Source organism: Mirounga leonina, unplaced genomic scaffold (genome assembly GCF_011800145.1).
Source record: "Mirounga leonina isolate KUSES-001 unplaced genomic scaffold, KU_Mleo_1.0 Mir_95, whole genome shotgun sequence".
Lineage (NCBI taxonomy): Eukaryota > Metazoa > Chordata > Mammalia > Carnivora > Phocidae > Mirounga > Mirounga leonina.
This window is the reverse complement of record NW_023270865.1, coordinates 3,715,507-3,727,928: the sequence shown is the minus strand read 5'-3', so window position 1 is coordinate 3,727,928 and position 12,422 is coordinate 3,715,507. Positions and strand designations below refer to the sequence as shown.

Genomic DNA, 12,422 nt, shown 5'->3' with positions numbered 1-12,422 from the left:
TCATTACATTCTTACTTCATGCAAGTCTCCATTTTGTGTACCTTTTTACTTAAATATCAACTCTCTAAATTAACTTCTTAATTATTAAAAGCTGGAATTCACAAAGCTGAAATCTGTATATCCATATGAAAACTTGTGTGTTTTTGAAATATTAGGTAGAATTGAGTATTGTGTTTCTAAATTTGAAAAATTTGCTCACCACTCTTTGTCAGACAGTATGTCTGGCTCTAGCTGAGAATGTTCCTGAAGTGAGCTACCTTTACCGATTTAGACATTCCTATGGTCAAATTCTAATGGTCTTAAGATGACCAAGGCATCGACTGTCATGTGAAATTCTCCTCTCTGACATGCTGTTTCTAGTCATTTCCACTGCAACTGGCATAAAATTCATATGGTTTCTGGGTGAATTTCAATACACGACTTCATAGTATATTTTTTGAGCAAGACGATTAGACAAAAACCTCCGTCTGTATCACAGTATTTTCAACATAAGCTTCTATTTCTCATCACCAACATGATAGATATAATAACTGGAGTGACTATCATTTCAATAATCTCAAATAGCAAAACTATTGTTTATCAAATCTTCACTTAGATGGAAATTAGAAACCAATTCAGTGCATGACTTCCTCAGAGCCACACGCTGACGCAGATGATGGGAGAAGGCAGGCCAGGCCTTCGAGGGACATTCAGAGCCCTGCTCTCTGCTCTCCCTCTGGGGACGGGCTACCTGCCAGGACACGGTGAGGACCCGTGAGTGCAGCGTGCCCGTGGCCCAAATGCACCCGGGCCCCTCAGTGCCCACCACCAGGGGAGGCGTGAGAAGTGACCTACCCCCACCGCATGACACGGAGCACTCGGAGCGGATGATGGTCCACGTGTAGCGAGGCTGGCTGCCAGGCTTTTCCCTGCTCAGCCGAGGCACCGAGTACTCCCAAGCAACACCCGGGTTCCTTCCCTGAAACAGAAGCTGTAAAATAAAAAGGGGGAAAACAGAGCAAGTTAAAATGGAACTGATAAATATAAGCTAATTTTTAAATAATACATAAACATCAATATCAACAATCAGTGTTACAATGGGAAACACTGTCCATCCTCCAAAATGTATATGAACTTTTTAAACAGAAGTGAACTGCCGGCGAGAATCAGACTCATTTAAAAAAATGTAGATATTTTACTCTTTGGCTTTACATTTAGTATATTCCTCCATGCAAGACTTTGAACACCTTTGCAACCTAACTAAAGTGTTTGGTAACGTCCCCCAGTGTTTCCTTGGGATCCCCCGCAAATCCTGTCCATCTGAGAGAATCAGAAAGCAATGCCTATAAGGCACTGTCCCACTTCCTAGTGATTCCAAGCAGCCCAGGCCTCTTGAGTGGGCATCACCCATGCCACCATCAAAGCCGAGTCAGAGGACTTGCTAGTGTGGCCGGATGCAGAGGTCTTTTGCCACGTGGCATGCACCCTGTAGATCCAGAAGAAAACTATCTTATCAGTAAAGATCTCTCAGGTTGAGCCTGTCCGTGAGCCGTGGCTTGGCACCTTGTATTTGGAATCCTCACCTCCTAGCTTGAAACCCAATCATTTGGACCAGTTCCCTTTCACTCATGAATGTATCGGATCCACTGATCTCAGTGAGAAGGATTTTTATTTTGGAAACCTCACCATTAATCCATTGGTAGAAATCCCTTCTCTGAGTCTTAGAGCCTTTCTTGGTCCTGATGTGATGTGCCAGTGGGTAAAGATATTGGCCTCTCCCTGACAACCTGGCACCGCGTTCCCCTCCCTGACAACACAGGTCAAGTCTTAGTTGCTGAAGGTGTTGTAGGACAGGGGAGGGCCCCGGACAGGTGGAGGCACGGCCAGGCCACTGAGATGTTCTCCTGCCTGACATCCTGAGCCTTTGCAACTCTTCTTCCATCCAGAACAGTTCCTAATAAGCCATGTTCATCTTCACACTTGACCTATCTCTCCTTCTGTGTGATTATTCCAGCTGAAGCCTGAGATGGTGGGAGAAATAATCAAGGCAAGAATTCAGGGTGAGGGGAACAGATCAGGGTCAGGAGGGGAGACAGAGGTGGGATGTGTGCAGATGGGGCGACTGCCCCCAGACCGCTGGGGGAAGCATCTCCCAGGAAGATATGAGAGGACAGAGGGGGCTGCTTGGCCCCCAAAGCAGGTGGGGGACATGTGAGGGGCTCACATCTGTGTACCCAGTTGTGGGCTGGTGGGGCAACTTTTGAACCACGTGCTTTAACCGTGCACAGAAATACAAAATGTAAGGAATTAGCATATCCAGTGCCTGCCACCTCCATCTGCCCAGTCCCATGGGGACAGATCATGTTGTAGGAAGAGACTAATTGCAGCTTGTGAGCCTCTGCGGTCGTGGGTAGAGAACAGAAGGGCAATGGGTCAGGAGGCGGCTGCGTGGCCCCCTCCCTGCACACCGGGGCCCATTTGAGGGCGCAGCAGGGGCTTTGCTTCTGGGTGCTCATCTCGCTCCCATTCCACAGGATTCAGTGGAATGCTGATCCCACCCCAAACACAGGCAAAGGCAGAGTCCCCTGAGTGTCCAAGCTTTTCACAGCCAGACAGCTTACAGGACAGGGGCAGACTTTTGTAAAAATCCACTGTAAAGGACCCCAAACAGGAGCTGCGTTATGTGCATAAATACAAATTTGGTGAGGCCCCAAGAAAGGAAAGAGAACGAGTCAATGGCCCCATTCAATGTACCCATTAGTCTTGTTTCTGAGACGCCATCAAGTTGTAAACATTATTCTCTGCATTTAAAATTATTCCCATAGCCCTCGATCTGCACCAATGCCAGAAGACCCCCGCATCCCAGCCCGAAGATGAGAAGGCTGGGGTCTACCTCCACAACCAGTGTTTCGTTGGTTGGCCCAGGCGAGGTTAAGCTCTCCGGCTGGTGGGAGGACCGTCTGTAGTCAAACGTGGTGCCTGAAAACTTGTATCGGCCGGGCCAGTCGACCGTCCAGTGTCCATTCAGGTAGTATTTTTTGAGAGCGTTGCGCACAGAGATGTAGGAGGTAGACACGTTTATCTCGTGGATGCGAATACTCCGGGCTCCAGGAGGAATGGTGACCATCTGATAATACTCTACAGTAAAGGAATCAGGATCGGGGAGAATGTAGTTTCTCATTCAGTAACACCTACGTGAAATCCCTACGCACCTGGGGTGCCCCACCACCAAAACCTGAGGATCCACATTGGGAAACAGGAGAAGCTCTGGTGTGGCAGTCAGTTCCATTAGGTCTTTAAGTGACTTTTTCTTTTTTTTTTTTAAATTGGAGCAGAACTGTTATCATTTTCGCTAATAGTAACCTAGCAACCGCTTCCCATCCAAAGGAAAGGCTTGACAAGTAAAGCAGGGAAGGAGATTTGTAGGTCTTTGAAGGACCCGTGAGGCTGCTGTCCCCCCTGCACCTCCAGGGTTGCCCACCAGGAAGTCCCACTCTCCATGTTGTCTCCACACCTTCAGGCAGCTTCGCGTACTCACGGTTGGCGCCATGGTGCTTGGCATAGAGCCCCTTGTGCGTCGTGCAGTCTGAGTTATTGCCCCTGCACACACCACAGGAATCTTCTACAGCATTGGACCCAAGGACATGGTCACATCCGACTCTCTGGGGGACCGGGGTCCCACGTCATTCGTGCAAGAGAAGACGACAAGGGCAAAGTCACAGACCTCCAGTGAGAAACCTCCCCGAGACAGCAGAACATTTCACCCACACAGGGTAGTTCACAAATATTTATTGGATACCAAATATGTGCACAGCGAGACTGTAACTCGACTCTCGGGTCCAAAGGAGGAGACCCTGACTCCTGTTCTCTTCAGTACGGCTGCACCACCTCAGTCTCTGGAGCCCTCAGTTAAATCTCTCAGAGCATCATGCTGGACACAACAGTGCATTTCAGACTGACACAAAGCTCTTCTTAGTGGAAATGACAAGCAGTGTGTCCACAGGAGGGTCCACTGGACCTGCCGCATGCCTCTGTATCACCGTGTGCAATGCAGAGAAGTAGCACATGCCACGTGGGAATTATTCCCAGCAGTAAATTATGTAGCAGGCGTATCTGTTTACTGTCCTAGAACTTAAGGGGCTCTTTATAATCTCAGTGGTGCTGCTAGTGTTATACTTCCTAACAAAGAGTTAGTATATACAAGTAAAAAAATCCATTCAGAAATGAAGTAACTACAGCCTGCAAGTCCTTGCTTGAAATCCTTAGGGCCGATGCATTTCAAAACTCAGGGTTTTTGGATTTTAGGAAGGTAATTAACATATTATGCATATAACGTGAGAGTCCCAGCAGGGCCCAGGGCAGCAACCCTAATAAAGCACATAAATGATGTTTCTATAGTAAAATGCGAGCATCATAACTCTAAGCGAACTAAATAAAACTGAAAAAAAGTCTCATATCAGTTCAGGGCGGGTTTTGGCCAGCAAACAAATTCAGGGCAGCTTACATTGTGCAGCCCAACAAACTTTCTGTTAGATAGCTTTTGGGATTTCAGAACTACACGTAAGGGGTTGTGACATTGTATCATTAAGGATACCTGAAAATAATGAAGTATTTAACAAGTCAACTAGTAATTAGACAAAATGGACAGAGATCTGAACATTTTAAAGCTGAAAGAAATCTCAATAGATCGGAGTCGATCTTCACCTACTAAAAAGGATGACACTGTGCGTCTCAGGGGATGGCCCTGAGGGGATGTCTCAGGGTAAAGACCCCGGTCATTCAACTCAGAGAAATCTAGAAGGAAGCCCAAGGTCCTTGGACTCGTGGGTACACAACCCGAGTCACCTCAAGGAAAAACCCATTGTTCACATGCAACGTATTTGATCCGGTAAAGATTTCACTTTCTGCATATAACAGAATTCCTTCCCCATCCCACCTCTGCATGGGGCGGCAAGCTCAGGGCTCTATGCCCACTTAGCCACCAAATCGTTCCCAGCCTCTCTTCCACGTCCCTCCACCAAAGAGACCCCTGCACAATGCCAAGTGGCCTCCGGGCTCAAAGCTGTCCCCATCCTCACTGCTGCCCATGTTACTGCAGGTTGACCCCTGCTCTGCTCCTCCCGGGTCCCAGGGCCTGTTCCTCCCTGATGTGAGGATACAAACCCTCTGAGCATCCCTTCCTGCCCCCTCACCTCCCTCGGCACCCCGGCCCTGCCTGCCCTCGGGTACTCTGATGCCTGAGTCGGGGCCTACCAAACCAGGCCTTCTCTCAGGAGTCTGCTCCCCCAAACGCCTCTGCCAACTCACCCTTCCAGATCTAGCTCAGAAGATCCCTTCTCCAAGGAGCCCCATAAATCCCCCAGATCCGCTTCCAGGAAGGAATCCGCTCTCCCCGCTCCCCATCCTCTGTACGCACCTCGACTGCAACAAACCCCATGTGTCTCAGTGTGTGTTCGTCTGGCATCCCGCCCCCCCACCAGGCTGTGAGTCGGAGAGAAAGGGTGGGATTTTAATGTCTGGTGTCTTTAGCCCCTTAGAGGATGCCTGGCACAAAGCAGACTGTCTGGACACATGTGTTGAATGAATGAACGATCATTATTACCTCACATATCCCATCTATACAAACATTACGGCTATCCTCCGAGCATGGAGTCCCATCTTTGACTTTATTTGACAAAGAAAAGAAGAAATCAAATCCTTCTGCGATACAGTAGAGTTTGCATAAGTGCTGATCTTAAAAAGAAATACACACACAAACACAAATAAGAAAGATACTTAAGCTCTGATCATTTTTGCTCTAAATTTTAGATAGACTTTTTAAAGGTTTTTTTTTTCCCCATAAAATAACTTCCACACAATACTCATTGCAAAGACATTTTTTTATGGTTGTCTCAGGAGGCTTGGGTTTTTTTCCCTTTAATTTTTAATTTGTATAAGGCTTCACTATTAATTTTTACTCTGCTGTGTCCTTTCCTGCCCTTGTTCTTTACCCAGAAGTGGCACATAGTAGGCATTCAATAAATATTTGTTGACTTGAATACAACATAACTGTTCTACTACTCGTATGATTAACTACTCTCTTGTAGAAATGCAAAAGGTCGTTACCATTTAGGAGCAATATATAAAATTCTCACAAATAAAATGTAATAAAAGAGTTCAAATGATCACCAAATTTCTTAATAGCTAACGCATTTGATGAAATATATATTTTTGAACTGATAAAAGGAATAACTTCTAGATGAACTCTCCAGAGGATAATGATTTCTATGAATATAATGATTGTCGAAACACACTGATAACGTGGAGAATAAAGGTATTATTGTACACTTCAGCATGGCAGATCAAGGTGACTTCCTCTCTTGATAATCTATTTCAAAGATTTTATGATTTACATAATTAATATGGACTTTCATAGAAACTTTTTCCCTTCATTCTTCTTGGTAAAGAAGGGAAGAGTTGATGATGAAAATATAGTCTGCCTTAGGAATTTTCATGGGCTCAAGACTCATCTACAAATATTTTCTTTATTGTGTAAGATGAAACCAACTGAATAACCCTAACAGTCAAGTTGAGTATGTGCTTCCACGATAAATGTATTTATTTCCTGGGATCGCGGAGTCAGGGGTAACACACATATTTTGACCCTAATTTCAAAGTCCTTTCTCTTTTTTCTCCTGCCTACTTATTTCTCACTGGCTCAAATTTTACTGAGTTTAGGAGTTCAAAACACAACCAAAAATGCTTTGTGTGAAACTGCTTAAAATTTTCCTTTGAGACTGTACTGACTTCATCAAGCTCTCAGCCTCATCAGGGCTAGTTAGCTTTTTGTAAGTTCAATCCATTGTTTATCTTAGAGCGATATATATGCATACACACATAGAGCATAAAGTACTCATCAGGGCTAGTTAGCTTTTTGTAAGTTCATCAAGCTCTCAGCAAGAAAACATTGTCTATTGGGCTGGGGAGGGGTAACTTCAGAGGAGATTCATGTATTTCAGTATTCCCGGTTTCAAAGAGCGAGATGACTAGCTATTCTTTGAATTTCTCCTTAAATTACTGCCAAATGAGCTACCGTGTTCAAGGTATTTTAATCTTAAGATTAATAGATCTTTCTTTCAACCTAGAGATTAAAATCGGACATATGGTGCAAATAACCTTCTTGGTTTAGATCAAGACTTTTGAAAATAGTACACTTGAAAATGATCTGCTTTTCCAAAAGATGCTAAAGTTTTGCTCCCATTCTCTGGCCATGGTAAGTGTTCAATGGGGTGACATGCTTACAGCGATATCACCATCAACTGCCGTGATTTGTAAGGAGGAAAACATTGACCCATGATGCATAAATCCTGTATTTTGAAAGCTTTGTCACTTCTTTGAAGATCTGGCTGTGTGGTGCACACCCTCTCTAGTTGCTTGCTATTTTCCGACCACGCAGCCGGTCCAGTTTAGACCAGAAGTCGGTGGCCGTGGGGCAGGCGAAGAGCCCTGGCAGCGACCTCACACAGCAGCATGGTCTATCCGAGCAGCACAGCTAAGATCATGCCACTCTTGCAAGAGTGCAGATAACAAAGCGCGAGGCTGGTACCGGGAGAGGGATTTAGGATTTACCTTCCACTTGGGTGTATGGCTTCCACGTGTAGCGCCATCCTCGGAACCGTTTGCCATTGTACTCGGCGCACTGCAGTGCGCGGAAGTCAAGGCTATTGTGCGGACACTGCTGGCGGTTGCAGAGCCTCAGGGTACGAGTGGAGCCCTCACAGAACTTCCCTCCGTGCGATGGTCTGGAACGGTTAGAAACCTTGCATTCAATAGCGACTCTCCCCTCCCTGGGAACTAGGCTCATTGGTGAGAGGAGCAGATCCGGTTAAATGGCTCACAGTGACCAAGGGAGAAGCTACACACCCCGAGGGGACCCTGGCACTTTCTCACCATGAACAATATGAGCCGTGTTACTGATGTCTCTAGGGCAAGTTATGATGTGGAAGTGGGTCTGACTGCTGCCTGTTCACGGCCGGTTCCCAGCACCCCTGCCGAAGGCAGGTGCCATCGCTGTTCCCCGCACTCCATAGAGGGACCTTCTACCACCATCTTCCCTGCGGCCAGGCCAGGTCAGCAGATCGGCTTAGAAGTCGTGACCTTCTGCCGGTTGGGGCTGACAGCAAAGAGCACCTGCTCACCCCTCTAGAATCCATGTGGACACACCCCGGAGAGGGCACCCACTCAACGCAAGGGACGTATTGGGTATCACACATTGAGGACATGACCAAAGAGCTGTCATATGACTCATGTTTTAAACCAATTGAGGTGAAAAAGGAGGATTGGGAACCTCCTCCACCCCACTGCACTGGGGACCACCTTTGATGGCCGTGTCTTCTCACAGAAGGCCACAATTAAACCACGGGTGGCAAAGCTAAATATATTGGATGAAAGACCAAACATTTGGCTTTTTGCACATAAAAAGTGGTTCTTACAGATTCTCATTCATTTGTCTATGCTTTCATGATTGATTTGCTTACCTTGGTATTTCACATAAATGTGGTAAAAATCCATTTCCTGAATACCACTGCTGGGTCTGTTTCCCTGTGCTATGGTCAAGTAGTTTCAAGCATCCTAAGTTATACCGAAGAGATACCACTGTTTGAGAAATACTTGACTAAAATGACTTCCCTACTTAGTGATTTTTTTTTTTTTAAAATTCCAGTATAGTTAACATATAATGTAATATTCAGATGCGGTGCTCATCACGACAGGTGCACTCCTTCATCCCCATCACCTGTTTCTCTTGTCCCCCCATGTACCCCCCTCTGGGGACCATCAGTGTGTTCTCTAGAGTTAAGAGTCTGTTTCTTGCTTTGTCCCTCTTTCTCTTATTTTTTCCCCTTTTGTTGTTTGTTTCTTAAGTTCCACATATGAGTGAAATCATTTATCTGTCTTTCTCTGACTGACTTACTGCGCTCAGCATAATACCCTCCAGGTCCATCCATGTGGTTGTACCTTCCCACTGATTCCTACAATACTATGTGACGTACGGATCAATATTACTGTACGCAGGCTGTTAGGGAGGTTCACAGCCTAGAAATCGCTCATGAGGAGGACGTGCCGACGTGCTTACTTGGGATTTGTGCACAGGCGGTCTCTGTGAGAGACCCCTCCTCCGCAGGTCCTGGAACAGGGGGACCAGGAAGACCAGTCTGACCAATGGCCATGGGTGGGCTTGGGGCCTTGGTCGCCATATTTCACACACTCTCCTCCACGGCACCACTGAAAGTTAAAAAAAAAAGAAAAGAAAGAAAGAACGGTTGACATGACTCACGGATGGACGGGTGGGTCCATGGCTGCCGTAATGCTCAGCCCTGGAGAGCTCTGCAGGGCAGGCAGACATCAACATCCCACCTTCAGGTAGCACATAATACAAATAAAATTAATGTAGCTTTTTTCTTTCCAAACCTAACGTGATTTCATAAATGCCCACAGAGGGACAATCCAGAGAAGAATCATTTTCTAACGTCTGAGCTGCTGGAATTCTGCACATTTAATTAAGTGGTGTTGCACGGATGTTCAGCCCGATTGTTGAGCTCTCCAGTGAGTAAACTCCAACCTCTTCTGGAACAACGTGCTTTTCAGAGCTCTTTGGAAACAGACAGAGTCTCGGGTAGAAAAGTCCAGCTGCAGGTTCCATATGACTCAACACCTTGTCATTTCTGGCCAGTGCTCTGTGCCTTCACTCCCAAGCACCTGGGCTCCGAGCCTGGAGCCTGGAGGTTGTTAGCGGATGCGTGTCAGAGGTCAGACCGCTTCCCGAGGAGATTAAACAACCCACACAGGAGCTCCATCCGTCCCCACGAGGCTGGGGATTCTATCAACTCTTCTTTCGCAAGAGGAGCACTCATCAATGTTAGTTCAAGCTAAAAGCCACGTTTACTTTGCTGCCATCACACGTAAAGGCCACACAACATCTAACGTTGTGTTCAGCGGTGCTGGTTTTCTGCCCATGGTTTGGTGTAGACTTCAGGGATCTTCTGGCCATCTGCTGAGAGGAGAAAAGGAACTGGCTTGTTCCTTGCTGCTGGCCTGCATGGAGCAGCAGAGCCCGGCCCGAGGGCTCGGGGTGGGGATGGGCTGAGGTCTCCTGTATGTCTGTCTCCCAGATGAGGACCACCAGATTTGTTCTGGGCGAAAAAATGGGACTTTCCAAGAGGAAAATAATAATACTTCCATTATTAATTGTTGTGTTTGGTGAAAACATATCAAGTTGCTGATATCTGACCATTGTCACACAGAAATGGCAGTTACAAATGGTTTAATATCATTTAGGGAAGAAAAATGGAACATAAGTAATTCTGAGGACTAAAGCCTCATTCATTCAATTCTTTGATTCTTTCTGAGAAGTAAGTAAGTAAATAAATAAATAACTCACTCTTGTTACCTCCTGGCCACACCCCAGGTGATAGAAGGAAGTCCTAGAATCACCCTGACACCCTCAGCTCAATGAGGGGCATGCAGCTGACAGCAAGGTGTCTGCTCCCTGATGGCCTCGTGAGTCCAAGGAGAGAGCTGGATCTGGGCAAAGCAGGGACCAGCTCATGGGGACTTCGGGCAGGGCCCTGGGATAAGGAGGGACACAGAGGGACACCGATGGATAAGGATGGTGTCTGTTATGATTGTTTTGTCCCATTTTAAAAGAATGATCTGGTCGGAGCTTTCTAATACAAAGAAAGAAAATGGGAACATAGGAACCCAGGAGTTGAAAACTCAGAAAATGTTTTCAGGTTTTAAAGTCACTTGAAATAACTCTTCCTTGATGGTTATGATTAAGCCAACAAGTTGGTTAAATTGATTTTGCTTTTGGTATTTAAGGATCACTTTAAGAAAATTTGGTTTAATTTTTTTTAAGACTTTTGATTTTTTTTATTACTCAAAAAAGCTTCATTTTTTTATTTAGCTTTCTGACTCGGCACTTGGGCCTTCAAAACTTTCACAACGATTTTATGCTCCTCGGTAAGGAAAACACGCTTGATCCTGTCACAAACACACTTAGCACACGCGGAACCACCAGAGGCCCTGATGACGTGTTTCTTCGTTTAGGACAACCTCATAAGGACTTTAGGTCTTACAGCACGAACTCCTCGAAGTCGGCCTGGGCCGACGCCACGTGCAGATTTTGGTGCTTTCCCAACCTTCTGGGTATAAAGGTAAACGATTCTATTACCAGGGGTTCGGGACAGCCTAGTTTTGTTAGAGGCTGTCCTGCAGGACAGCCTACAATGTTAGGTCAAACGCTGGACCATTCTGAATGCCTATGGACGCCGTCCCTGGAAGAGCTGGTTTAATTTTGTTTTACAATTACACAAAGTACTTTTAAAAAAAAATATATGGCTTATTCCCTTTATTTTTTAATGAAAGGAAGTATTTATACAGATTAGTATTCCCTTGTCTTTGGTAAGTGATCACACACAACACATGTTCTTTCATGTGCTTCTCCACCTAATAGTGCGTCTGGAGATCATCACTTAGAAGTGTGTAGACAGGTCTCTCATTCTGCATTTCGGGTTTTGCTCTCTTCCTGGACCCCTGCATGATTCCCAGTCTGCAGCTGTCACAGTTGTTGCTGCCATGAGCAGCCTTGCCCATGCAGCTTCTGCTATCTGCACCAGAGTATCCTTAAATGACTATCCTTTTAAAAGTTATTTTAAAAAACCTTTCTGAAAATCTGAGGAGAAAGCACTGTACCTTCTGCCATGGAGGTTGGGGGGATGCAAGGGTGCGGGCCGACAGAAGCACAAACACACGCACTCACACACACACACACGACCTGGAGTGTAAGTCCACGCAGGTCACAGACCTGTGGAGCCCACCGTGAGCAGGTCAGGGGAAGAGCCTGTGTTCAACAGACATATGACATTTCCACCGAAACACCAGTTAAGTTTCTGAGGACCGTCCCATGTTTCTCACCATTTTATATTTATTGATGGACACTGTGGCTTTTGAGAGAAGGCTTTACCTTAGCAAGCAAGATGGCACTGTGTATGCTCGCTTCTGCTGTGATGCTGTCCCCAGAGTCTGCATGTCACACCAAAACCCAGCACACACAGGAAGCACCCCGATAAAGTACAACAGCGGACTTGGGGAGAGGGGAGGAAAGGAGCCTCTGTACTAGTTCTGCTGCTGTGTGGCCTGGGGCAAGTTACTCAAGTGCTCTGAGCCTGCACATCCTCCTGAGAACCTTAGGGATGGTACAAACTACCAGAATGAATTGTTCCCAAAATGCAATGCAATGACACAGACCAAGTACCTAGCACCAGGTGTAAATATAACGTGAGAGTGGTTTAATATACTACATTAGGGACCCATGATTGTTAGAGAGCTAGAATCTGCTTTCCTATGCATTAGGCTGTAGTACGAAACCCTCGTCCTGGATTTCCCATGGTGTGAGCATAAAGGAC

The 12,422-nt window shown here is 46.1% G+C and overlaps 1 protein-coding gene and 1 pseudogene across 7 annotated transcripts in view; both read right to left on the bottom strand.

Moving 5' to 3' along the window:
* ADAMTS16 (ADAM metallopeptidase with thrombospondin type 1 motif 16) overlaps positions 1-12,422 on the bottom strand; it is a 142,946-nt gene that overhangs the window by 58,086 nt on the left and 72,438 nt on the right. For all 7 annotated transcript variants that reach the window (XR_004678010.1, XM_034998826.1, XM_034998827.1 and 4 more), the window contains exons 12-17: positions 9,092-9,240; positions 7,588-7,760; positions 5,582-5,712; positions 3,518-3,641; positions 2,873-3,117; positions 835-970 (exon numbers count right to left, since the gene is read on the bottom strand). Coding sequence is in view for 6 of the 7 variants with exons in the window: in XM_034998826.1 (XP_034854717.1) it covers positions 835-970; positions 2,873-3,117; positions 3,518-3,641; positions 5,582-5,712; positions 7,588-7,760; positions 9,092-9,240 (958 nt within the window). In the remaining variant the exon portion in view is untranslated. The remainder of the gene's footprint in view (positions 1-834; positions 971-2,872; positions 3,118-3,517; positions 3,642-5,581; positions 5,713-7,587; positions 7,761-9,091; positions 9,241-12,422) is intronic.
* Positions 10,876-11,267, bottom strand: LOC118006243 (annotated as a pseudogene).